The following is a 12610-nucleotide window of genomic DNA, read 5'->3' as shown; positions in this document are numbered from 1 at the left end:
ACCGCTGACTCCTTCCAGTTTTGATAGATACGTTACATGAAAAATTGTATCTTTTTATACGTTCATGTTGATTGTGAATGTGTAGCTGTCCTAAGTCTTCATACATACGCCTATTCCTTATTTGAGCTGTTCCAGGCTTTTTCATACTACCCTCCATAATTCAAAAAGTACACAGGCTGAATGGTCTTCTGTGCTAATCGTAAAGTGGGCAGCAGTTCCTTCAGCTTTCGTTTTGCCTTCATTGTCTTTCTGAACTTCCATAGACTATCCTTTCATAGACTGTGTTGTTCCTCAAAATGGCATTAGGAATGGCTTGCTGCAGTGTGAGCTCTAAAAACATTGTAAGAGTCTAGATTGCTCCTGCCAACAAAAGAGAAAAATGCTTGACTCCTGGGGCACAGACTCCTTAGAAGAAAGTGTGAAATCTTGGATGAACTAGGTGAGAGGATTTTCTTTCCCTGCTCATGGACAGTGTTAACCAGCCCTTAGTAGCTGTGAAGTACTTGTACTGTCATCGGTTCTCCAGAATTACCTTAAAATTGAGGAAGGATTTTCTAGGAGACACTTCATGTCCTTGTCTTTCTTCCTAGTTATCTTTGACGAACTTGTGCTGCTTGTAAAGTGGAAGGAATAAGGCCTTAGTCTTAGTTGGCTGTGCAGGAATGCTTGAGATCTGAAGGCCTGAACAGGTTAAAAGCCTTTGAGAAAGGTGAGGAGTACCTGCCACGGCATACCTGTTGTGCAGTTTGAGAGTTGCCAAGATGTGCCAGGTACCAAGAACCTAACTTTTGTTCTCCACAGAGGAGAGTCAGGAGAAATCCTGCATGCTGCGGTCCCAAGATACTTTTTATATAAATTTTGATATAAAAAGATATAAATGACATCTTTGTCATTCCTTGAAGCCAATTTTTCCTAAAACTGCCTACAAGATTTATGAGCTGTTCATGTCTACTGGGGAAGTGAATTTCACCGCTAAATGTGGATTTGGCACCTATGTTGCAGGAAAACGGGTCTTGAATGTAAGGTCTGCATCCCTTAAATGATACTTAGATAGCTAAGAGTTGGAGCAATAAGCAAGAGCATTTTTAAGTGTCATACACCTCTCACTCAACAGTAAAGTTCTTACATCTTTCCAGAAGAAATATTTGTAGGCTTTCAGATAGTCAGCAACATTTTATGCCTCTCTTAGGAAGGAGAAACTCATGAGAGTCTTAAAAGCTGTCTTAACAGCTAATAACCATATGACACAAGATTCCCTTCAGTTAATGGCCAATATACTGCCAGTTGCTATAGCAGACTAGGCTCTGAGCAATGGCACACGGAGAAGATCTCTCCAGCTTTAGTCCTCCTGGAGTCTTGATTATTTGATTGTGCAGTCTGTCAGTAAGATCCTTTTCTGTTCTTTGAATCAAGGAGGGCCTTAAAACATTTACAGCCTTTCGTTGCTGAGAGGATCAGAGCCTATAGCTTGGTGATGTAAAGCCCACTCCGCCAAAGCATGTTGTGTGAGTAGAATAAAGAAGAGAGAGACTTAAACGGATGTGTTTTGTGAAACAGTTGCAAGATCCACTTTTCATGTGTTCACGTGCGCTATTAAATATGTATGCATTCGCTGGTGCAAGCTATAGGATTGTGGAACTAGGGACTGTGTTTTCTTAAACTATGTTGAGGAATGTCAAAAGCCCTAGAATACCATCTTATTCCTGCCTTCTCTTTTTGCCTTCTGTGCCCATCTCCTTTGTTCTTTATCTGAGCATGTCTTAGTATCAATTCTAGTTAATTAGAGTTTAAGCTGTGGCAGCTCTAGCTGCAGAATGAAAAAATCGCAAGTCATTAATTTGCGTGTTTCTGAATGAGTGGTTTGCATAGACTAATGTTATTTTCATATTGGAGGGACTCACGTTGAAGAACTGAAAGAGGAAATTTGTAGAAAGTGCAGATATTCTAGGTTTGACCAGCATCCAAGCATTATTTTCTGACCAAATCAAGTTCTGCGTTATTGTGCTCTAGCCACAGAAGGTATTTTATTTGGTACAAATGGTTATTGCTTGCTGTTATTCAGCAAAAAAGCTTAAAAAAGGTGGAGAAACTTTTGGGTAGATAAGTACTATTAGGAGCTACAGGATTGCTAAAGTTTTACCCCGTGTATTGAAGAGTGTGATGGAGATCCTGTCGGAGCTTATAAGTGAACTTTGATGCAGTGGGTGAAATGTCTGTTTTTTTAAGATGTTATGTTCTTTAATTTATAATTCAAAATATATGCATATATGTAAGATGCTGCAATTGGGGACTGTGATGATGATACACATGGATGAGGTATGAGTCAGGATCTTTATTGTGCTCAAACAGCACACAATGAATTTGTATACTGTTGTTTGTTGAATTGTTGTGGAGACTTATGATTTGGAAACCTCCAGTTTTTGGAGGTTTTCACTTTAGTGGGTGTTGATCTCACCACATCTCTAAAGCTGGCATGTGCCATGTTTGCCCTGGAAATGGGAGAGAAAGTACTTTTGATCCATCAGAGCCTAAAAAGGCAATCAGCGTTGTATAAACTATATTTTGTTTTCCTCTATATTCCTTTGTATTGTTTTTCCAATAATCTTTGTTTTTACTGATAGATTTATTAGAAAGTATGAAACAATAATGGTTGCCATAATTTTTCATAAATGCAGAGTAAAAACAGTTGTTTGCGAGAAATTGTGTTACGAAATTAGTTTTCAAAGCAGATACTCAATTCTGCAACATTCTTGGAACCGCCATGAGCATGGTATAGAACAATACAGCACATCATGTCACGTACTCATTATGGTATCAAATTGTACTTCATGCTAGGATATGCGTACATAAAAAGCGGATTTCTGACGGACACCAAACTCCAGACTAACGGTTATTAATGGTTATTAGCCTGTAGGTTTGGAACCTGTTATCTTTGTTTAATCAAAAGCCAGAAAAAAAGTACTTTATATCTTAATGTCATAGTAGTGACATTTCATTATATTTTTTCATTCTAGATATTATGAAATAGCATAATTTCAGTAAAAAATAAAGAAGGATTATTTTTTCTAAGACATTCATGTGGGAAGACATTTCATCTCAGGTGTGGAAAGCTTGCAACGTCTCGTATGTTATGAAATACTCATTGAAGTCATCAATTAGTATAAAGGGACATTGGTGAAGCATTTATAGTTTCATTCACCATTATCTATACTGCTCAGAAGTCACAAAATAACTTTTTTTTCCATTGAACAAAATTTGTGTTACTTAGTTTTTATCAGACATTATTATGCCACATTAATTGTAGACATAAATCTAGCTAACTGTGCAGCCTTTGTTGCTGAGCTCTCTGCTCTAGAAAACTTGCTAAATAAGCATGGGAAAAATCTGAGGGAAAAGACATTCATAAAATAGATATTCAGGTGGCTTACAGAGTGTGAAATACCTGAAAGGTCGCAAAATAGTTTGAAGCTGTCTTTCAGAATATTGAAAAGTATTTAAAGTGAATTGACGGCCTTAGAAAAATGGGTATATGTTTAAGTATCTACGATTAGAATGACAAACAAAACTGTGCTAAGCAACTTCTAAGCTGAAGTATGGGTCTGAGCCAAGCAAAAATCAAGATACTACCTTGGGATTATATCTATGTTAGCTCTCAGTTAGTTTGCTCTCTCTTAGATACCAAAATGCCAACAAACTAAATGTCAGTTGGGAGTAAACTTTGTTGATTATAATATATTAACTGCCGTTATTATATATATTTTAAATATATATTTGCTGTCACATTGAAATGTCTACGCAGATCCTCTGCATCAAGATGAGGTGAGAGTTCCAGGCACCTGCAGAGACAAAAAGCCTGAGCTGTTTTTAGGGGAAAGGAGGGGCGAGGAGAATGGAAGAGGGAAGGCTTGAAATCCAGCTTGAGAGAAACTGGAGTATATGCAAACACTGTATTTTGGCATTGGAGTTGAAGTTAAATTTTTTGAAGAGTCGTAGATCGTGTTTGAAATCCAAATACTAAATCTGGAGCTGAGTAGGAAGTAACATTTTTCATTTTGCAGGAAGTTGGATTGTTTTCTTATTTCTTTTCTTCCAAAAATGAAGGGGGGAGGAGGGGAGGCGGAAGCTAGCTGCATAAACTGGTACGTTGGAAGTGCAATCTCACGAAAAAGCTTCATTTTCATTTTATGTCAAGCATTTTATTCTGATTTTTGTTATTAAAATGAAACATTATGGTATTGTGAAAGGGCCACAGGACTCTCTTCAGTTTAAGCTGGTTTGTGGGTTGTTTGGGTTTTTTTTTAATTTATACTGATTTATTTCAGCGAGTTACTGTTTCCTGCTCAGTGCTTGAAAACACTGAGTCAATTTTAGTTACATAGCTCGAGCCCAGGTACTTACAGGTGTTAAAGACAGCCCTGGTAAAGTAAACATTAATTTTTAGATTTCATTTTTCAAGTGCATTTTCTCTCAGTTTCTAAGCTAAAGGAGATTTTTTTTTTTGTTGAGCGTTTTTGTTATTTCCTAAAGTGAATACTTATATGTTGATGTGTGTTGATCTTCCTTTAGAAAGGAAAACAGAGAATGATAGGAGACAGGGGATATTTCTTAATTTCTGGGTGTGAGATAAGTCATTATGAAAACATGAATAGTGGTGCTAGTAAGAAGGGCTGGTGATTATTCTGAAGCTGAGATAATTCAATCTGATAAAAGTTAAAAAGGGATTTTGCCTTTCAGATTTGACTCTGGCATAGAACAAAAATGCTTTCAAAGTATTACAGCAAGGAAGAGATTACTTCGTAAAAGAAGATCTGAATATGTTGAATTTTTTACCTAGTTGCATAGTCCAGCATGGATGGGAGAGGATATAAAGTAGAAGACAAAACACTGATTTTTAAAGCAGGGAGCAGAGGAATAAATCTGAAATCAGTTCAAGGTGTGGGGAAACTGGGACATGGTATGGTTTTTCCATGTACTCTGTAAGTATGCTACCATCTTAAAAACCAAATCCAGAGAAGAAAGAGGTTGCCAATTCAGTGTTCTGATCAATGGCAGTGCAGACATTGTGAAGGGAAATATGTAAACATAGTGTTTACGTATATATCACTGTTTAAATTAGCACAGGTAAAGAAACTTCTAATTTGAAAGCTTCCTGTAACTTTCATATGCTGATCTGCTTTTTCCTTTCTTGTTTAATATGTTGTCAAATTGAAAAGGCAGTGCAGTCCTATTTAATAGTTAATCAATGATTTATTTGAGAAGTTACTTTTAAGTAAAAGGATTTACTTTTCTTTGAAGTTAGAACATCTTTTCTTATTCCTTTGCAGTTTTCCCTTAACATTTCAAGTGCTATATGACCATCTGTGACTTTTTTTCTGTTTTTAATATAGCTCATCCAGTTGATTTTGAGTCACCTTACAGTACCAGACCTCTGTAGACTAGCGCAGACTTGTAAGCTACTATATCAACATTGCTGTGATCCTCTACAGTACATTCATCTCAGTTTACAACCTTACTGGGCAAGGATTAATGACACATCTCTGGAATACCTACAGTCTCGCTGCACTCTCATCCAGTGGCTGAATTTGTCTTGGACTGGAAACAGGGGAGCCATCTCTGTTTCTGGATTTAGCAGGTCAGTGCTAAATGTACAGAAGTATTTTGACAAGCCCTGTTCGCAGAGCTGCTGCACAGTAGTTTCACTAAGTGTTTGAAACCTTATTAAAAGAAATGTCTTTGATTTTACTGTAAAGGCTGTGATTGTTATGATGTAGAAAAAAATAAAAGCTAAACCAGTAAGGGATACTAGATACAGCAGCAGAAGTCCATTTCAGTACGTAGAGTCAAAACTGTGCCAAACTGCCTGTGACTGAAAGGCTTCTTCCAGGGGGAGCAGTGTTTTGCTTTCTCCTGGACTTCTAAAAGACTCCGCTAGAACCAAGCTGTCAAAAGTCTGTCTCACAAAGAAAATGTTTGCGGTTGTGCTTTGTACAGATGAGTCATCAGTAGGACTGTATTAGAATGGCTGCGGTAATAAACTGATTACAGTGCATGCTTACAAGGTACGGGCCCTAAGTAATCACTGGAGTGCAATGTAAATGCAAATATTTTCATAAAAATGATTTAAAACATTAGCCCTGTTGGGAAACAGGGGGTTTGCATGTGCATCTTCCACTGAGCTGAAAATATGACTGTGCTGTAGGTCATTAAAATAGCAAATTCGCAGGGATTCTTCTCTGTATAACAGCCATGTTCTCTGCTTTCTCAACATATAATTTCTTGCTTCTTTGCTCATTTGCATTAGTTAAACAGCATCTATCAATGTATTTCATTTAAGCAAAAATTGCCGCTTCAAGTAAGAGGTAATCAGCAATGGCAGGTGAAAGCAGAACTTGACTGATAAGAAACAGAAATGTTAAATATATCTAAAAAAATTTGTCTTAACTCTCATTTGCTTTCTGAATAAAAAGGTTAAATCAAGTATGCAAACATTTTCTTTCCTTTGGTGCCTGGGTGCCTTCCCTGGGGAAGTAAAATAACTTGAAGAAATACTTTGTCAAGATGAGAATGTAGCTTCCTTTTTTCCTGACCTTCCAGTATAATCCAAGACCCCTATGCTCTTTTGTGCTTGTTGGTAGAAAAAGGAGATAGACATCAGCTAGTTGTTGAATGGGGTACAAACATTCTTCCTAAATTTGGATTTCATATTAGATACATTATGCAGAGGATAAATATGCAAGCTTTAATTGAGAATTCAACTCTGCAATCATGAAGTGCTTGCTTTTCTGATGCTTAGCTATTAAATCTGTCTTTTGAAAACTTAAAGTATGTGCATCTTCATGGCGATTTTTTAAGATTTTCTTTTTTTTTAACATGCAGTACTGCTAAAAATTTTTGTAGTCTTGAAAGAAATGAATATCCAAATTCAGAGAATAATAAACTTTGCAGTTCTAGCCTTTCTGACTTCCAGTTAGTTGAAAATGGCTTTATTACTAATGACTTTTTTTTTAACTTCAGTGCTGAACTAATAGTAGCACTTACGTGTAGTCAGCGTTTCTAAAATAATATATATTAATTGTTTGACTATTAATAAACTGTGAATAAACATGGTCAATTTATAATCATTATTACAGGTGATTTTTTTTGTAACAAGGGGGAAAAGTGTTCTTGGACATTGATACAGTTGTGAAGTTATCTATTTCTAGGAAAAATTTTCTTGGAAGAGATAAATGCAGTCTGGCAATGGGAGATGCAATTCAATCATAAATTTTTGAAACCAAGTTGTAAGCTAAATAATTTTCAGATGTGACTTCTGCTCAGAATTTTCACTTCTGAATCAAAAATTCTCCACTAGGTCTGATTTTGAAAGTTTTCTTTTTCCCAATACAGAAATAATTTTGCAACTCTTTGTTCCGTAGAAGTGTCTTTTCTAGTAGAATTTCCAAACACAAATTTTCCCTTTGACATTCTTCATCAACAGGTTTCTCAAATTTGCTGGCCTCCAGGAAATGAAATTTTGCTGCTTATTTGTTATGGAAGTATCTGTTAATACAGGAGACTTCTTAGAACACTTGCTTTTCAAAGGAATTAACGTAACTTTCATCAAAAAAGTAGCTTTCTGGTAAGAGATAGTGTTCCTCAAAGGAGAAATCTGTCAAGTAGTGTTTTAGTTTTATTTCTCTGGCTGTCATTAAGAAACCACGACCATGTCGATATTGCAGCATCCGGGACATGTAGTCATGAACTCCTACTTTTCCATTTGCAATTCTAGACGTTCCTCACCCAGCCTGACTTTTGGGAGATATTATGCAAAACAGAGTTTCCAAAGAATGGAGGTACTTTGATACTTTGACTTCCCTAGGAATTCTATTTCACCCTTAAATTTTCTTTCTAGTTTACTCTTCAGAATGAGTCTTCTCAGTTGGCTGGAGAGAGTGCATTGCTGCTTTTATCAGTTACCTGCTGATGTTAACTGTTACTAAAAACTTAATCAGATTTTCAGACTGTAATTGTCCTTTGCAGAAATTAAATACTTATGTGGTTCTGTCTCTATACGTAACAGTAGAAGACATGTACCACTACATTTATTAGCGTAAAATCTTCTCTTGCAGACTACTGCATGAATGTTTCTGAGTCAGTTTGTTGTTTTTTAATTTATCCTGCTCTCTTTGGCTCCCTCTCTGGTCTTGGTATTCTCTATTTCTTTCTGCAATGGAAATTTTTAAATAAGGCAATGAGGTGTGCTTATAGAGTACCAAGCTGCATCTTTTATTTTGGATTTAATTAGTGAAAAAGTCTTCTTGTAACTTGAGGTTGAATTCAGACGAGCCTAAATTGCTTATTCCAATACTTCAAGTTTATAAATATTGTGATAGGTTGCTGCATAAGCGACCATGAATGGCTGTCAAGCCAACTGCTTGGAGGTGTAGAGAATTCTGCCTAGAAGTTGTAACAATTTGAAGAACTCCGTTATGCTGTTTTTAAAAGGCCAACCTATATTTGTCAATTCAAGGAGAAAAAACATTATTTGCTAAATGAAATTTGTAAATAACTTCACAGACACTGCAAATTGCTACAGTATAGAAACGGCAAAATGCTAAAACCGAAATACCTTATCCTCATAGATTACAGCATTTCACTTTTACAGGGCCTGTTTTTTATTTTGTTTATTTTTGCACTTTTCTCAGCATTTGGTGTTACAGTTGGCACTGTTGAATTCAAAACAGGTAGAGTTAGTTTCATTCTTACAACTATACAGTTTAGGTTATGATTTCTGCAAGTCAGGGCATGTTTAAATGCTACTCTTGCTCGAATTCTATTTTGGCAAATGTCTTTCAAAAATGTTTTTATCTGTGGTTTCTTACGACAATCTTAAAAGTAGCAGCTTGGGTAAATTTGTGTGTTGCTTTAAAAGGTTCATATAGACATGATTGTAAGAAATAATTGAAAATATATATTTTCTTGCAAAAATGTATTAAAGTAGAAAATTTTTAAAAGGAGTAATTTTAAGAAATGTGACTGAAGCAAATACTGTATTATCATGAGAAGATAGAATGCTTCAGGCATATGAACATCCCGAGGCAAAGCTGAAGGTATTTTAACTTATTGATAACATCTACTCCTGAGGGCTAAAAATGACTATCATAAAGTTTTCATTTCCGCATATAATATAAATTAACTAAACTTTATCGTTTAGATTGAACTAAAAGTATACGGAAAAGTGAAAGACAAATTAAATGAGTATCTAAGCAGTCTCAAGTGTCTGGAACGCAAAGTGACAGGGAATAAACAAAGATTTCACAGCAAGCGTTACATAAGCAGCACTGCATTTCTCTTGGCATTAGAGGTATGGTGAATTTATTCACACCAGGGGAATATCAGCGTGGGAGGATAAGACCTATATAGGAAAAGTGAGGCAAGTTGACTGGAGGTACACTAAGTATTGAGGTGCTGAATAAATGCTGCGGTTTAAACAGCTCAAGGACCATGACAGTTTAAAAACCGAGTTCTGCATGCAGATTTCTTTGTATCACTGATAATGTCATTAGATTGTTTAAACTCTTTTGCTTTAAATATCTGAGGTATTAGGATTTCTATTTACTTCTAACATTTTATACTGTGAAAATGAATTAGTAGTGTTTTATTTTCAGGTTAGTGATGTAGTGTTTGCATGTCAAGCACATCCAGGAATATTTCTTCAACAATTTTGTTGCTGTTAATATTTGAAGGCTTCAGTTGCTGTTTAATAGAGGTGTATTTTGACAATGTTTAACTTGGTGAGGTTTTTCTACAAATCAAACTAGCAGGAAGGTCAGAGAAATTACTGAAACATGCATCAAATACTCAGTCACAGAAAATAGGAGTAATGTGTGACTTGACAGGGATTCTCAATTTAAAAATCATGTCAGTCTCTTTTTTTTTTAATTTCCACAGTTTTTAGTAAAACCTAGGATTGCTGTCACTGAGATAAAGTAATAATGTTTTGCATTTTTTTATTGAAATAGTTTAATCTGCGTTGAGAAAAGCACAGGATCAGGTACTTAATATTTTCCTTACTTGCATGCAATGTTTTAAGGTTTGCTGACAAAAAAAAGTTTAATACATGCTAGAGTAGAAAATAACAATTAGAATGTCTTAGAGGAAGGGAAGGTGACTTCATTTTAAAAACAAAATTATGTTACTCAGTCTCACTCTTACGCGTGCATACTCAGATGCACCAAGACGACTGAGATGTGTCCAAACCAATTTATCCAGCATGTAGTCTCGCCATTCTGTGCCATCTCCGTCCTTTGTCTCCTAATCTGCGTGTCCTGAGAAACTGCACATACATATGTTCAAGGATCTTGATGACCTGCTAATATAACTTCCACTAACACACCACTCTACCAGCCCTCGTGTTGCCATTTGTTCTTTCTCATGCTTCTACAGCTGTGTGTACTCATTTGTTCTCCAGTGATACCAATCTTAACACTTTTATTACAATTATCTGTACTACATGCTGCTGCTGTTGTGTAACACAGCAGTCCTGAAAGGAAAAATGTCATTGTGAGTATAAAAATATCTGGACGTGACTTTAAGAAATACGTTAAAATGTAATTCCACAAGCCAAACCTCATTGTTTTAAATTACATAAGTAAATCTGTCAAAGTTCCTTTAGGTCCTCAGATCTCTGCTGTAAGGCTGGTGTAGCATGTTATGATCCACAGTCAATTAGGCACTTGGAATTTTTTATATTAATTTTTATATTAATCAGTGCAGAGACCATGATCCCAGGAGTTGGTGTCTGCTGATGAACGGAAGTATCAAAAGCCGCCGTGCAAATATGCAGTCACCACAACTTTGGAAACTACCTAGAGTAGAAAACAACTCACTGGCTGAAAGGAGGAGGAATGTGCTTCAGTGTTTGGGGGGAGAAAACGGAAAAGTGCATGAGGTTTAAACTTGCATAGAACATTAGGGGTTGATTTTATTCAAATATGTAAGCCTTCTGTGTAAAGTAAGTAAACTGTCTCCTTAATTATGAAGACTGAAGGGAAAACAGAAGATTTTAGAACAGTAGACAATAGAAGCTGCCAGGGATACAGGAATGGGTATGGCCTTGGATTAAATGCAAGACTGTAACTGCAAGACAGGTTGGGATTATGAAGTCCTCTGCCAAGTCTGTGCGAGTAAAGTATTGATAGAACTACAGTAAGAAAGAGAAGACCTTAAGATCTTAGAAGTGAAATGAGGAAGAATAAAATCCAAGTGGTTGGTTTTGGGTTTTTTTTTTTTGACAGTATTCTTCTCTGGTGGCAGGCTGTGGAAAGCAGGAGACCTGAGTAGCCGGAGGGAATGTGTAATTGACTTGAAGCAAACTGCAACGGTTGTTTTAATGAAATACTGGTTCTGGGAGGGCGATACCAAGGAGGGCTAGACAAATGGGGCAATGTTATATCTGTGAAGTAAGGGAGGTAACATCCCTGATTTGGATGCTAGCATAAGGTAACACTACAAGGGAAAGTGCTAAAGAAAAAAAAAAATCTATCCAACCCTATGTTATTCATAAATGGAAGTTGCTTCCCCGCCGTTGGACACCAAATTCAGTGATTTATATGTCAGTGACTACAAAATGAGTACCTAAGCTTTTCATTGAAAATAGATTTGGTAAAATCAGCATGATTGAAACCTGTTGGGGTAATTGTACTAAAGGGCTATAAAACTAGATAGCTATTTGTGTTTAGGAACGATGAGTAGATGAGAGAGAACTGGACTGTGATCCCTGCCTGTTGTAGAGTTTTCAGTAACTTTGAACCATGGGGTATCAAGTAAGTGAGGATCACTATGCTAACAGTGAAATGCAGGTTTTGGATCTGTTGCAGTTCCATTAGAAACTATTGGAGCAATGTGATGTGTCAGTACCCTCATAAACGTATGTCTAAAGGTATTTTGAGGATTTTGTTTGGAAAATCTTATGCAGCCAGTTCTGACATGAAGGGTGCTATCTCTTGTACCTTGATATTTTAATTTTGGATCTTCTTTAGCTCATCAGATATGCTTATGAAACAGACATGAATTATAAGATTGGAAGTTGTTAATAGACTAAGTGACTCCAACATCAGCATAAGCAAATAGCGTCCTAACCGCTAATAGATACATTTGATGTTTCAGAAGGATTTTACTAGGCCTAACTTACTTCCCAAAAGCTGATGCTGAAGCAGGGGAAAATGAGCAGCAGTTCTTGAGAGCAGGCAGAAGGTGGTGGAAAGTGAGATTGCTTTTTTATTTAAAAAAAAAACCAAACAGCAACAAAAACCCCCCAAACTAAAAAACCCCAAACCAAACAAAAAACATGCCCCCGCCCCCCCCAAAAAGCAACACCAAAAAACCAAACAACCAAAAAAACCAGCAAAAAAACCACTGAAATACTGCAGTCTAGAATGAGGATGAACTTAGAGGGAAGGGCCCAATCCAGTGTCTAGCAAAATAAATGTACATGTTCACATTATTTGAGGTTGTTTAGTCAGTCATATTTCATAACAAACATGAAGGGATGAAGGGAAATCACTTCAGAAATTGTGTGTATAAAATATTGATAATAAAAGCAAAACTAAAGGGGTGGATGACTGTGCAG

General features: G+C 36.3%; 1 protein-coding gene across 17 annotated transcripts in view; it reads left to right on the top strand.

Moving 5' to 3' along the window:
• FBXL4 (F-box and leucine rich repeat protein 4) overlaps positions 1–12610 on the top strand; it is a 71641-nt gene that overhangs the window by 19565 nt on the left and 39466 nt on the right. For 16 of the 17 annotated variants that reach the window (XR_012672960.1, XR_012672958.1, XR_012672959.1 and 13 more), the window contains one exon: positions 5388–5632. The exons of the other annotated variant lie outside the window; for it this stretch is intronic. Coding sequence is in view for 13 of the 16 variants with exons in the window: in XM_075145533.1 (XP_075001634.1) it covers positions 5388–5632 (245 nt within the window). In the remaining 3 variants the exon portion in view is untranslated. The remainder of the gene's footprint in view (positions 1–5387; positions 5633–12610) is intronic. 17 annotated transcript variants of the gene reach the window in all.

The sequence above is a fragment of the Calonectris borealis genome, chromosome 3 (genome assembly GCF_964195595.1).
Source record: "Calonectris borealis chromosome 3, bCalBor7.hap1.2, whole genome shotgun sequence".
NCBI lineage: Eukaryota > Metazoa > Chordata > Aves > Procellariiformes > Procellariidae > Calonectris > Calonectris borealis.
This window is presented reverse-complemented; position numbering and strand designations above follow the sequence as displayed.